Genomic DNA, 12,650 nt, shown 5'->3' on the forward strand with positions numbered 1-12,650 from the left:
GCCTTTGTGGTCATAGGTCCCCTGGGTGGACCTGTAACCAGGGGACCCAACCATTGTCTTCAAACAACGCCCTCCGTAAGGACTCCTGTGCAACACGATTAGCCTGTGCTGAACGGGCACAGGTGTCAGGGCAGGAGCTGAAGGCACTGAGGGTACGTTACAGTGAGGGAATTTAGCAAGCAACTCTGGTGGTGCAGAAGGTAAACCAGGCCATGGGCCCTTCTTCCAGGTGGGCTGTCTGCAGCTCTGACCTTGCACCAAGCCCATGCTGCTCCGCACACGCATAGTGCGAAGGGAGCCCCTCAGACCGGACTCTCACTTGCAGCCAGCTCTCCTAAAGGGGAAGAGTGTGGATGAAGAACCTGTTCACCCCTGGCCAGAGGAGCACAGCCTGTTGTGGATCAAAGGAAGCCAGCTACAGAGAGTCCAAGCCAAACACACCTGGGACCGGAGCTCTCAGGGGCAGGGACATTTTACCAGGAAGAATGGGAACCAACGCCACTCGCAGTGTTTCACCCTCCTCCCTTCCTCTCTGCCAGTCCCACTCTCCTCCGTTCCTCAGGCACTCACCTGCACGGGGGGCATCCCGTTATTGCTCTGGCGGAACTCGCCCTCATCCCCAGCGCTGATCTCCTCGTAGTCTTCCATCATCCGCACCATCATCCCCGGCTTGAGGCTCTCCTGAACATACTCCACGTAGCTGCTGCGCCTGGAGAAGTCGGACAAAGTCAAGAACCCGGGGCCCTGCTTTTTGCGCGGCGAGGGCTTTGGCGTGACCAGAGGGACCTGGACAGTGGCGCAGGCGGGAGCCTTGGGCTGGAAGATGGAGCGGACGACCCGCGGCTGCCACTCCTGCAGGGACAGCAGCTCCATCCTCTGGCTGCGGTCCCAGCCCATCACCCGCACCAGCTCGGAGATGAGATTGGCCATGGCCATGCTGAACTCGAACTCCCGCTGCATGCGGCTCCTCTCCCCGACGTGGGCGCAGGGCACGGCGTAGTCCTGCCGCTCCCCGCCCAGCTCCGTGCTGCTGTTGAGCTTGTCCACGAGAGAGGTGACGCACAGATACCGCTTCACCAGCGAGAACAGCAGCTTCCCGGGGATCTGCAACAGACACGGCGTCAGAGCCACGGTATGAGAGCTCCCCAGCCAGACCCCCGGCCTGCCCTGAGCCACCCACACCCACCCTGGATAGGCCACCTGGCCATCCTGGGGCATCGCTACCCGCTCCTAACAGGCTTCCACCAGCCTGCCCACCCCGAGCCACCCCCACCCCTGCCTGCCCACCCATCCTGGGGCATCGCCACCTACCCCCTGGCATTCTACCAACCCTCTCCCCCGTCCTGCCCACCCTGAGCCACCCCCACTTGCCCCCCTGTCCTGGATAGGCCGCCTGGCCGTCCTGGGGCATCGCCACCCACCCCCAACAGGCCTCCACCAGCCTGCCCATCCACCCTGAGCCAACCCTCCCCACATTCTGTCCATCCTGAGCCAACCCTCCCCTCCCCCATCCCTAACAGGCCTCTGAGCCAACCCTCCCCACAACCTCCCCTCATCCTGCCCACGCTGAGCCATCCCTCCCATCCCCAATAGGCCTCTGAGCTCTATCCTGTCACCACACCGTCCATCTCCATACCAGACAGGCTCCAAGCCTCCACCCAGTGAAGCCCCCTGCTCCTGTGCCCCTCCCCCCGAGCTAGCCAGCCCTGCGGGTACCTGGGGCAGGTGGATCCCCTCGAAGGACATGCAGTGCTCTTCGGAGGACGTGGTCTCCGCAAACAGCTCCAGGAGGGTGTAGCGACTGTCGAAGTCCATGTGCTGCTCAATGCCGTCCTGCTGGCTCAGGGACAGGAGAACGTAGGCCCGACTCCCTGCAGCCGCGACACACACACCAGCTGAATGCTTTCCCTCCCACCTGCCCCTCAGGAGCGTCTCTGCCCCAGAAAGGGGAATCATCCACGCAAGGCTAAACAACACGTCCCTTGACCACCTATCCCCCTTGGACGACTCAAATCTTATACCCTCCACGGACCTTCCAACCACTACGTGGCCACTAACCAACCAACCAACATGTGGGGCTATCACTGCCCGGTAGAGATCCCAAGGCCTGCAGTACCCCAGGCTTTTCCCAAGTCCCCATCCAGGGAGAAGAGTCAGTGAGAGCCATGGAGTTTACTGCTCCCCACCCGCCAAAGCGAAACAACCAACGAAACAAAAAGCCATCAAAAGCGAGACTGCACCCACGAGCCAGGAGCACCTGCCCACCCTGCCGGTGACCTTGTCAAGTCAAATAAAAAACTTGGGCTTTTATTTTGCTGCTTTCTGACAGCGAAAGAAGCCTGACCCTTCCGCTCCTCTCTCCCAAAACAGCCTGTCCCCCTCGGGTTTGGCATGAGGGAGCCCGGCCCTGTCAGCTTCGGGGCTGACTGGAGAATGAGTGAAATGGGGACTCGGGAGTGGTCGAGAGAGGGAAACAGCATTGCTATTCAAGCTCCCCGAAAAGTTTCACATGCATGACGAGGAGCATTGTGGAGAACCCTGCCTGCTAAAGATTCAACGTCCCTGCCTCTCCATTGAGAGCGCTCACCCTCCACAAGCTCTCAGACCTCCAGCAGGTCCTCTGGAAAAAACAAAATGTACACTCCTCGCATTGTAAGGAGAAAATAAAACAAGCCACAGGAAACCCCTGGTTTTGGAAAAAGCCCTTTTTGGAAAAAGCCTCTCTTTTGACATGAGACACAACCAAAAAGGCACAAGCACTTTTTAAAACCCTTTGCAGGTCGCCTTGCAGGTGAGGTTGGGATTTTATCACCCTATATTGATGGGCCTGTAACTTTCTGACCAGTCTCCTTTGGAGCTGCCGCGTGCCACGCTTGGCACTTCCTGCAGCTGGTGAGGAAGGGCTCAGCACATGAAGATTGTCTTTTCTCACTAATAACCCAAGACAGCAAAGGCAGATTACAGGTGTGACCCCCCTTGTGGGGTCGCCCCTTTGGCGTGGTAGAAGAGTCAGACTGGTTTAAGCTATCCAGATATCATCTTGGCAGACGTCAGGATTCGAGATGGCCTGATGCAGCACCAGTATAGCTCCCTGCCTGCACAACTGGGGTCTCCGCTGCCCTTGGATAGTGCAGGACGGAGGGGGGATCCCAATTCAAGCACACTGCAAAATCCCCCCAAAGTGGCTAATTAAAGAGCCACAATTGTTTCCACTGATATCAATGGGAGCCAGGTTAGATCTGAGGGGTCTGGCTATATCTTACACTGACAGAGCTTGTTACGCTAATAAACTCTCACTGAACTGAGCTGAAGGACACCCGTGTGGCTTTTCCCCAACTCCATCACTCACCACCCTTGGCCTCTCCATACCAGGCCCGTTCCCTGTCATGCAGTTGCAAGCCCCGGAATAACCTCATCAAGGCTGTGTCCACTCGGTTCTGTCCCAGCTATGAGCACCACCACTCCCTGCTGCTAACCAGGCAGCTGCAAGGTTGCCTCCCAGACACAGAAGCGAGACACAGACCTGTATATCAAGAGGGTAGGGTTAGTGGGAGTGGTGGTGTAAACAAGCATATCCTGGAGAGCTGCTCTACAGAATTTGCATAGATCTGTACCAATATTTTTGTAGCCACAGCCAAGCAGCTCTCACCCGCACCACACATGGCCCTGCACAGAGCCACGTCTTTGTACATCTAGTCAGCACATCAGACTGGAAACTCATTGGGCAGGGAACGCGTACTGTTTCATGGTCTTTAGAGCATCGGGCACAGCTCTGATGGAGTTTCACAGATATATTGACCGGCACCGAGATGGAGTAGGTGGAAGATTGCTCCCCACTATGTTCATTTGCCTTCAGGGACCCCTGGAAGCTGGAGACTGGGATGAAGCAAAAGTGGGAAACCTTGGCTAGTTCTGAAGCATCCCCTTGAAATAGTACTGTCAATACCCGCTACATTACCATGCCAGCCACCTACCTCTTTTCTGTGCCTATGCACTGGTGTCCAGATACCACGTCAACGGGTGCCCTGCCCATCCTGGGCCTACAACACCTACTACTAGTTGTAGGGCAGGAGAAATTACTCCCTCTGGGAAAGGAGCCCTCTCTCTTTTGTGGGGGCTTGGGTGCTAGAAGCAGGCATTTCACCTGCTCTGCAGGTCTGCTCCAGCTCACAAAGATGACCTCGGACAGTTTATTGCCCTGAGATTTTAGAGGTCACAGCTGACCTGATGTAGGAGCCCCCTTCCCATTCACAGAGCCACAGTTGGCCTCAAACTACAGCATTGGGAGGCAGAGACCTCACTGAGAATTTTACTGCAGCCATCAGTGAGCTGTTAGGAAAACTGTCTTTACAGTTTTTACAGTGGATTTAACTTCAGCTCATCCATGATGACACTGCACCAGGCTGTGATAGCTCTGAAGAGAGAGAGGTTTGTATGGATGAGGTCAGTGCTTCAAAATTTTTGCTTGGAGACTCTGATCTTTTGCATCCCTGACCCTTTGGAAAGAGACTGTCTAGTTCTAGGACCTGGACGTACTGCAGCTTGTCTTGGGTAACCCATCAGAGCTGGTCTATTTAAACTCCTGCCCTGCGTGTGGAATTTCCATTTAACCAGCTCTGCCCGAGCATCTCCGAGGAAACACTTGTCTTGTAGCCTAGGAGGCTCCCCCTGCTCAGTCTAATTCCAGAGCTTTCGGCTCAAAGCCCTCACGCAGCAGCAGCCTCTCCTGGGTCTCCTGCTCAGAACCAGACTGCCCTCCCCTCTTGGGAGGATCACTCAGAACTAGGAGAAGGGGCTTGTTTTGCTGCAGTGTAGCTGCTTAGGCTCTTATCGCCCGCGAGCCCTGTGTGAGAGGGGCAGAGTCTCTCTCCACCTGCCTGTTCAGTACTATTACTGTACCCTGGCCAGATCAAACTGCACAGGACCAGACACTGTCCTCCCACGGAGCTAGCTGTCTCCCCCACTTGGCTGGAGGGGTCACAGAGGAATGGGAGAGAGAGACAGTGACAGGCTGGCTGTGGCTACAAGAACAGGTCCACTTGCCAGGGCTGAGTTCTCAAGGGACTGCGGCTGGAAAGGTGGTGCCACACTGCAGCTCAAGCAAGCCACTGAGAGGACGTAGGGATGGACAGATGGGAAGGCTCTGCTATCTCCTGACAAAATAGGGGTGGCTGCAAGTGAACTGAAGAGAAGTGGAGGGGAGGACGTCTGGAAACAGGGCCCAGCTCTCCCTCTAGCCAGGACTGCAAGATCTCCTGGCCTGAAGGACACCTCCTCCCTCAGTCCTTCTGGAGCCAAGCCAGACATATTAGCTGCTAAGTGGGTGAGATAGTATCTTTGATTGGACCAGTTTATTAGCTGTTCTCATGCCCAGAGACAGACCAAATGTGCCACAAAAATTAAAGTCTATGGAAAGAAGGGGAAGGAAAACAGGAAGGAGGAATGAAAGGTAAGGAACTCCGTAGGGTGGGAACTCTTCTGCTGCTTGATGCTTTGTTAGGAACACCGGAGCTCTTCGGACAGAGCTGGGGCTGGGCATGAAGGAAGCTCTGCTGCTTGGTTAACAATCCCACACAGCCCGAGGGCAGGTCTGCACTTAAAATGCTGCATCAGCACAGCTGCACCAATGCTGCCCTGCCACTGCAGTGTTTAAGTGAAGACTCTTCTACACCGACAGGAGAGAACGCTCCCGTCAGTGTAATCCACCTCCCCTAGAGGCAGTAGCTGCCCCATCGACATAGCGCTGTCTACACGGGGGTTAGGTCGGTATAAAGTCGCTCCGGGGTGTGGACGTAGGTCTGCAGTGTAGACCTGACCTTAGTCACTGCCAGCAAGAACAACTGTCCTTGGGGAAAGGGAGGCAGGATGAGCCAAAAAATCCTTCCAAGGAAGAGGGGCAGATGGGGAAACCACCAGGCTCTTCCAAGGAGCACACAGAAAATCCACGTCCCTGAGCCAAGCGCTAACAAGAGACTTGGAAATGTTTTTAGCACCAAGTTTTTATCTTATAAAATACTATACAATGGCAAGCAGGAAATGAAGATTCTGTGTAAGCTCCCAAACTCCACTGGGATTCTCCAAGAAGCACCAGATAACACAGCAACGTGGGCTTCAGAGTCCAGAATGCTGCTCTAATCTGCCCGGGGCAGCACCGTAGATGAGCATGTGGTCTGACCTCTTCAGTACCCCCAGCAGACGAAAGAAGACTGGAACTAAACCCAGGTCTCCCACAGCAGTGCAGTCCCAATGCCTTGTCCTCAGCATCTCACTCTGCTCACTGCTTGGCCTCATTCCTCCCAAGAAATTCTGCTGAGTTTGCTGGCCTTGGAAGCGTGTGGAGATCAATTACAGGACTTCTCCCTCCCTAGGAGGCACCTTGAAACACATTCAGGCCTCTGATTTCTACATTCTGCTGAGCAACCATGAGATGAGCAAGTCAGGCCCTCATCAGCCAGTCATATTGTCAGAGTACTTGAGCCCACATACTAGAAACAGTACCCAGTCCCAACTCCTCCCCAGGCACCCAGAAGAGAACAGGGTCCCCGAGAAGATCCTGCTGCCTGGGGGAACCCAGCTCCAATCTTTTCCCCTTCCCGGAGAGCTCCAGAATCCCCCCAGTACACCATGCTCAGCAGCTGGGCCTGGCCCAGCCCTTCTCTGGGGCTCCTCGCCAGGAGATCTCACCTGCATCGTGGGAAGCCAGGGCCCTCAGCATCTTGCCGGCGCTGCGGCGGATTTGCTTCTCCTCATTACACAGCATCTTCATCAGCAGGTCCAGGGCCCCGGTCTCCTTGAAGACGCCCGTCAGCGAGCCAATGCTGGCGTAGGCGCTCAGCACGTGGATGGTGTTGAGGATGGAGGACTCCGGGCCCGTGGGCCCAGCCATCTGCCGGCCAGCCCGCTGCACCAGGTTCCTGACGTCAGCCTTCATCTCCAGCAGCGAGGCCTCGTCCAGCGTGACGTCCGGAGGGAACGTGCTGGGTGCCTTCTCTTCCTTCACCCGTTGCCCCTCGGGCTTCCTCTTGCCCAGCAGCGTCGGGCAGTTGGCATAAACCTCCTCTGCCGACATCCACATCAGGACGTTCTCCGCTTTGCTCTCCGCCGAAGAGGCATTGGTGCTGCTCCCTGGGGCCTCCTCCAAGCTGAGGATGCTCCAGCGAATCAGGTACTCGGTGTGGCCATCGTGGCCCCGGCGCTGCCGGATCAGCTCCTCGGGGTGGGCCTGCAGCTTGGGCCCCAGGTGCACGAGCAGGTTTCCGTTCCTCCTCTCGCCCACCATGACGGGGAACGTCTGCGCAGAGACAGAGAGAGAGGCAGGAGCAGGTTATGAGCTACCTAGGAACCCCAGTTGAGAGCCCTCCAGGGAAGGGCCTCTGGGACCCAGCTGGTAGGAGAGGGAGCTAGAGATGGAGATCTCTGCCTGTCAGGCCTCCTGGCATTCTGCACCCCAGATCAGAGCTCTGTAGGCAACATCCCCGCCAGGAGATGAGCAAGAGCTCCACATACAAACCTAAACCTCCTATGAACCTGGGGCCCAGCCCTGGCTTACTGGGGGAGCCAGAGGGTGCCAGATCCCTGGCAAAGCCATCCCGGTGGATGGAAAAGCCCAGCTAGCCCATCCCACAGGAAGCAGCACAGTCAAATGGACAGGGCACTGGCCTGAGACTTAGGAGACTGGGTTCTGCCCCCAGCCCTGCCACCGACTCACTGTGTCACCTTAGGCAAGTCACCACCTCTGTTTTCCCTCCCACACTTGATCTGTCTTGTGCGTTTGGACTGTAAGTTCTTCAGGGCAGAGATTGCCACTCAGTGTGTGTTTGTACAGCAAATAGCTCAAGATCCACCATCATTCCCCAAGGGGAAAAGTCATTAACAGAATTTCCTAGGTTCAATACACATACAGTAAATTAATCTCATTGAACAAATCAAATTCCCACTGACCCAGTCATTCCCTAAACTGCATGCAGTCTGAGTTTTCCTGGTACTGAACAGGAAGGTTCACCAGAGCCAGACTAAGAAACTATCACCTCACTTGAGGCAGGTACCATGGAACTCAGTTTGCTTTTCTGTTGCCATTTCTGCATTTCAAGCTCCTCTCCGGCTTGCAGCCTTATTTATGGCTGGGGGCCAGCGACCAGCCTGTCAGCAGGAAACTTCCTATCAGTATGAACAGAGGTTCTAAGGACATGCACTGTGCATAGCACTGTTCTCAAAGATCCTGGTGACTAGGCTGCATGTAAAGCACCTATCTGTACTACCCATGGTATTAAGTTACATTATTTACACTGAGAGAGTGGTTAATGGAGTCCACGTGGCAGACAGTGAGGAGAAATGAATAGATGATGCCTGAATCATTTACCCTCATGGCCAAGGGAGCTGGTAATAAGGAGAAACATTGTGCAGCTTAAGCTGGATCTGGATCAGTTCTCTGAGTCACTGTCAACAAGCAGACATCACACAAGGAAATTATCATCCTTTCTACAACTAGAGGGAGGCCTCTGCATGCAAAGGAGGGCTACACTGAGACACGACTCTTCTCTAGATGTAGAGGGAGGGCACAGCCAGACCTAAATCCTGTAGCACGGTCCCTGGATTCCACAGCACCTTGGTACAGCAGAGCTGGGATTCTGTGGGTGCTTCCTCTGAATTAAACAGTGGATGACACTACGTATTCAACACATATATTGTGGTAGCACTCAGGAGCTCCAGGCCTGGGCCAGGATCCCCTTGTGCCTCATACTGTATAAATACACAACAAAAAGAAGGTGCTAGCCCCAAATAGCTTACACAGAATAGAAACTGAATGAAACAGGGAAAGAAATCACACACAACAGCTCCCATGTCATTTACTCTGATCTTACATTGCACTCACTTCACTGTCCTCACATTTTCAGTGTTCACAGTGTGCCAGCGAGTTTTGTGCGGGCAATGGGTAACTGCCTCATAAAAGTTGTCAGGTGAAGCTGGATGTTTTAGCAGCTGGGTAGGGAACAGCTGGGGGTTTAGGCACCTCAGCAGGCATTTTAGGATTGTGTGATAAGTTCAATAGCTGAGTGGTTTTACTGCAGGTCTCAGCAGTGAAATAGTAAATACCATGAGGTTTCAGAGTAACGGGGCAGTGAGGTGAATGGGACAGCTCCTCAGGCTGTCTAGGGACTCAAACCATTGCATTGGTTACACTCAGTTCACACTTGCAAGGATGTCTTCACAAACACACGGTGACTCTTATTGTAATGAGCACTTAGAACCCGGAGCCCAGCTCCGAGACAAAGCGCGGACTCTGCAGCTGTGGAGAGCACAACGCCACACTGCTGCGCCCTTCAGGAAGCAAGCCTGCCGCACCACCCTTTCAAGCGCCCTCGGCTCACTGGACTCTCCAACCGGTATTTGTTTCAATCCAATTTGACACGTGCCCCTCCAAGTCCATTACCAATTCGCTCCCACCTGCTGCTTTAGCCAGCTGTCCCTATTAACATCCACCTCCCCGCTCCTGAAGTACCCTTAGTTCACTGATCAGCAACAGACCTTCCAGGTTTCAGAGGGGCAGCCCTGTTCGTCTGTATCCGCAAAAACAAAGGCGGACTTGTGGCACTTTAGAGACTAACAAATGTATTTGAGCATGAGCTTCCGTGGGCTATAAACCCGCTTCATACAGATCCCCACGAAAGCTTATGCCCAAATAAATCAGTTAGACCTTCCAGGGTGCTTCCGACACCGCACCAGGGAGCCCACAGAAACCCCTGCCGGAGAGAGGTTCAGAGACCCAGCCTGCCCCTCTCCCCGCAAGCTGGGAACCGCACCCGGGACCTTCCCGAGCGGCAGCGGCGCAGGGCTTCTCCCCGCGGGGAGCCCGGCTAGCGCGGCTGCTGCCGCCCGTCTCCCCCGGAGATAAGTCACCCCCGGCAACCCCGGCGCTGCCCCGGGGCGGCCCCCTCCGAGAAGCACCTCGGGGCCGCGCCCCACCCCCGGGCTCGCCCCCGCCCCCGGGCTCTGCCGCGGGCCGGTCCCGGCGGCCCCGCCCCCCGCGATCCCGCCCCCGGGCCGCAGCCCAGGCCCTGTGCGGTGCCCGGCCGGCGCTGAGGCCGGGAGCGGGGGCCGGCGCTGAGGCCGGGAGCGGGGGCCGGCCCCGGCCCCTCCCCGCCGCAGCCGGGCTCCCGGCCCGGACACCCCAGAGCGCGCGGCCCGGCCGGACTCGCTCCCCGCAGCCCTCGGGCCGGACCCAGCCGCGCGGGGGGAGGGGCGCGTCCCGAGCCCGGCACCTGTCCAGTCAGCGCCGCGCGCCCGTCCTCGCCTCGGCCGCTCCCCGCTTCCGGGTACGGCAGCGCATGCGCGGCGCGCGCCGAGCTTACGGGTCGGAGCGAGGGACAAGGCGAGCGCGGGGGCGCTTGGGTAGCCGGGACCGCTGCTTGCCGCGGATGGGGAGGCGAGGGGCTGGTCCCCGCTGCCTCCAGGGGGCGGCTCGGGCCAGCCCCGCCCGGGACCGTGCAGTGCCCGGGGAGGGCAGCCCCAGGCCGACTGCGTGCCTGCAGCTGCAGAGAAATCTTCCCCGTGCACCCCCCCATCTTCCCCACACAGCCCCCAGCAGTTCCCGTGCAGCCCCCCATCTTCCCCACACAGCCCCCCAACAGTTCCCGTGCAGCCCCCCATCTTCCCCACACAGCCCCCAGCAGTTCCCGTGCAGCCCCCCATCTTCCCCACACAGCCCCCCAACAGTTCCCGTGCAGCCCCCCATCTTCCCCACACAGCCCCCAGCAGTTCCCGTGCAGCCCCCCATCTTCCCCACACAGCCCCCCAACAGTTCCCGTGCAGCCCCCCATCTTCCCCACACAGCCCCCCAACACTTCCCGTGCAGCCCCCCATCTTCCCCACACAGCCCCCAGCAGTTCCCGTGCAGCCCCCCATCTTCCCCACACAGCCCCCCAACAGTTCCCGTGCAGCCCCCCATCTTCCCCACACAGCCCCCCAACACTTCCCGTGCAGCCCCCCATCTTCCCCACACAGCCCCCCAACACTTCCCGAGCAGCCCCCCATCTTCCCCACACAGCCCCCAACAGTTCCCGTGCAGCCCCCCATCTTCCCCACACAGCCCCCAGCAGTTCCCGTGCAGCCCCCCATCTTCCCCACACAGCCCCCCAACACTCCCCGTACACCCCCCCATCTTCCCCACACAGCCCCCCAACAGTTCCCGTGCAGCCCCCCATCTTCCCCACAGCCCCCAGCAGTTCCCGTGCAGCCCCCCATCTTCCCCACACAGCCCCCCAACAGTTCCCGTGCAGCCCCCCATCTTCCCCACACAGCCCCCCAACACTTCCCGTGCAGCCCCCCATCTTCCCCACACAGCCCCCAGCAGTTCCCGAGCAGCCCCCAATCTTCCCCACACAGCCCCCCATTTCCCATACAGCCCCCAGCAGTTCCCGTGCAGCCCCCCATCTTCCCCACACAGCCCCCCATTTCCCATACAGCCGCCCAACACTTCCCGTACACCCCCCATCTTCCCCACACAGCCCCCCAACACTTCCCATGCAGCCCCCCATCTTCCCCACACAGCCCCCAGCAGTTCCCGTGCAGCCCCCCATCTTCCCCACACAGCCCCCAGCAGTTCCCGAGCAGCCCCCAATCTTCCCCACACAGCCCCCCATTTCCCATACAGCCCCCAGCAGTTCCCGTGCAGCCCCCCATCTTCCCCGCACAGCCCCCCATTTCCCATACAGCCCCCCAACAGTTCCCGTACACCCCCATCTTCCCCACACAGCCCCCCAACAGTTCCCGTGCAGCCCCCCATCTTCCCCACACAGCCCCCAGCAGTTCCCGTGCAGCCCCCCATCTTCCCCACACAGCCCCCCATTTCCCATACAGCCCCCCAACAGTTCCCGTGCAGCCCCCATCTTCCCCACACAGCCCCCCAACAGTTCCCGTGCAGCCCCCCATCTTCCCCACACAGCCCCCATTTCCCATACAGCCCCCCAACAGTTCCCGTACAGCCCCCAGCAGTTCCCGTGCAGCCCCCCATCTTCCCCACACAGCCCCCATTTCCCATACAGCCCCCCAACACTTCCCGTGCAGCCCCCAATCTTCCCCATACAGCCCCCCATTTCCCATACAGCCCCCCAACAGTTTCTGTGCAGCCCCCACTCTTATAGCCCCCCAACAGTTCCCATGCAGACCCCAATCTTCCCCATACAGCCCCCCAACAGTTCCCGTGCAGACCCCAATCTTCCCCATACAGCCCCCCAACAGTTCCCGTGCAGACCCCCATCTTCCCCATACAGCCCCCATTTCCCATACAGCCCCCCAACACTTCCCGTGCAGCCCCCAATCTTCCCCATACAGCCCCCCATTTCCCATACAGCCCCCCAACAGTTTCTGTGCAGCCCCCACTCTTATAGCCCCCCAACAGTTCCCATGCAGACCCCAATCTTCCCCATACAGCCCCCCAACAGTTCCCGTGCAGACCCCAATCTTCCCCATACAGCCCCCCATTTCCCATACAGCCCCCCAACAGTTCCTGTGCAGCCCCCACTCTTATAGCCCCCCAACAGTTCCCATGCAGACCCCAATCTTCCCCATACAGCCCCCCCCCATTACCATAGTCATTCATTTTTGTAGCAGGGGGGCTGGAACAATTTTTATAGTGGGGTGCTGAGAGCCAT

General features: G+C 58.0%; 1 protein-coding gene across 4 annotated transcripts in view; it reads right to left on the minus strand.

The window, feature by feature from the left end:
* LOC125633295 (cullin-9-like) overlaps nt 1–10,328 on the minus strand; it is a 64,643-nt gene extending 54,315 nt beyond the window's left edge. The window contains exons 1-4 of one of the 4 annotated variants that reach the window (XM_048842391.2): nt 10,260–10,328; nt 6,685–7,291; nt 1,717–1,871; nt 571–1,104 (exon numbers count right to left, since the gene is read on the minus strand). In XM_048842391.2, coding sequence (XP_048698348.2) covers nt 571–1,104; nt 1,717–1,871; nt 6,685–7,279 — 1,284 coding nt within the window. In that variant the 5' untranslated portion in view covers nt 7,280–7,291; nt 10,260–10,328. Of the gene's footprint in view, nt 1–570; nt 1,105–1,716; nt 1,872–3,349; nt 3,492–6,684; nt 7,292–8,359; nt 9,816–10,259 lie in introns of those variants that run through there. The other 3 variants (XM_075127287.1, XM_075127289.1, XM_075127288.1) reach the window with 3 other exon arrangements.
* Nucleotides 10,329–12,650: the final 2,322 nt, after the last annotated feature.

Source organism: Caretta caretta, chromosome 3, assembly GCF_965140235.1.
Source record: "Caretta caretta isolate rCarCar2 chromosome 3, rCarCar1.hap1, whole genome shotgun sequence".
Lineage (NCBI taxonomy): Eukaryota > Metazoa > Chordata > Testudines > Cheloniidae > Caretta > Caretta caretta.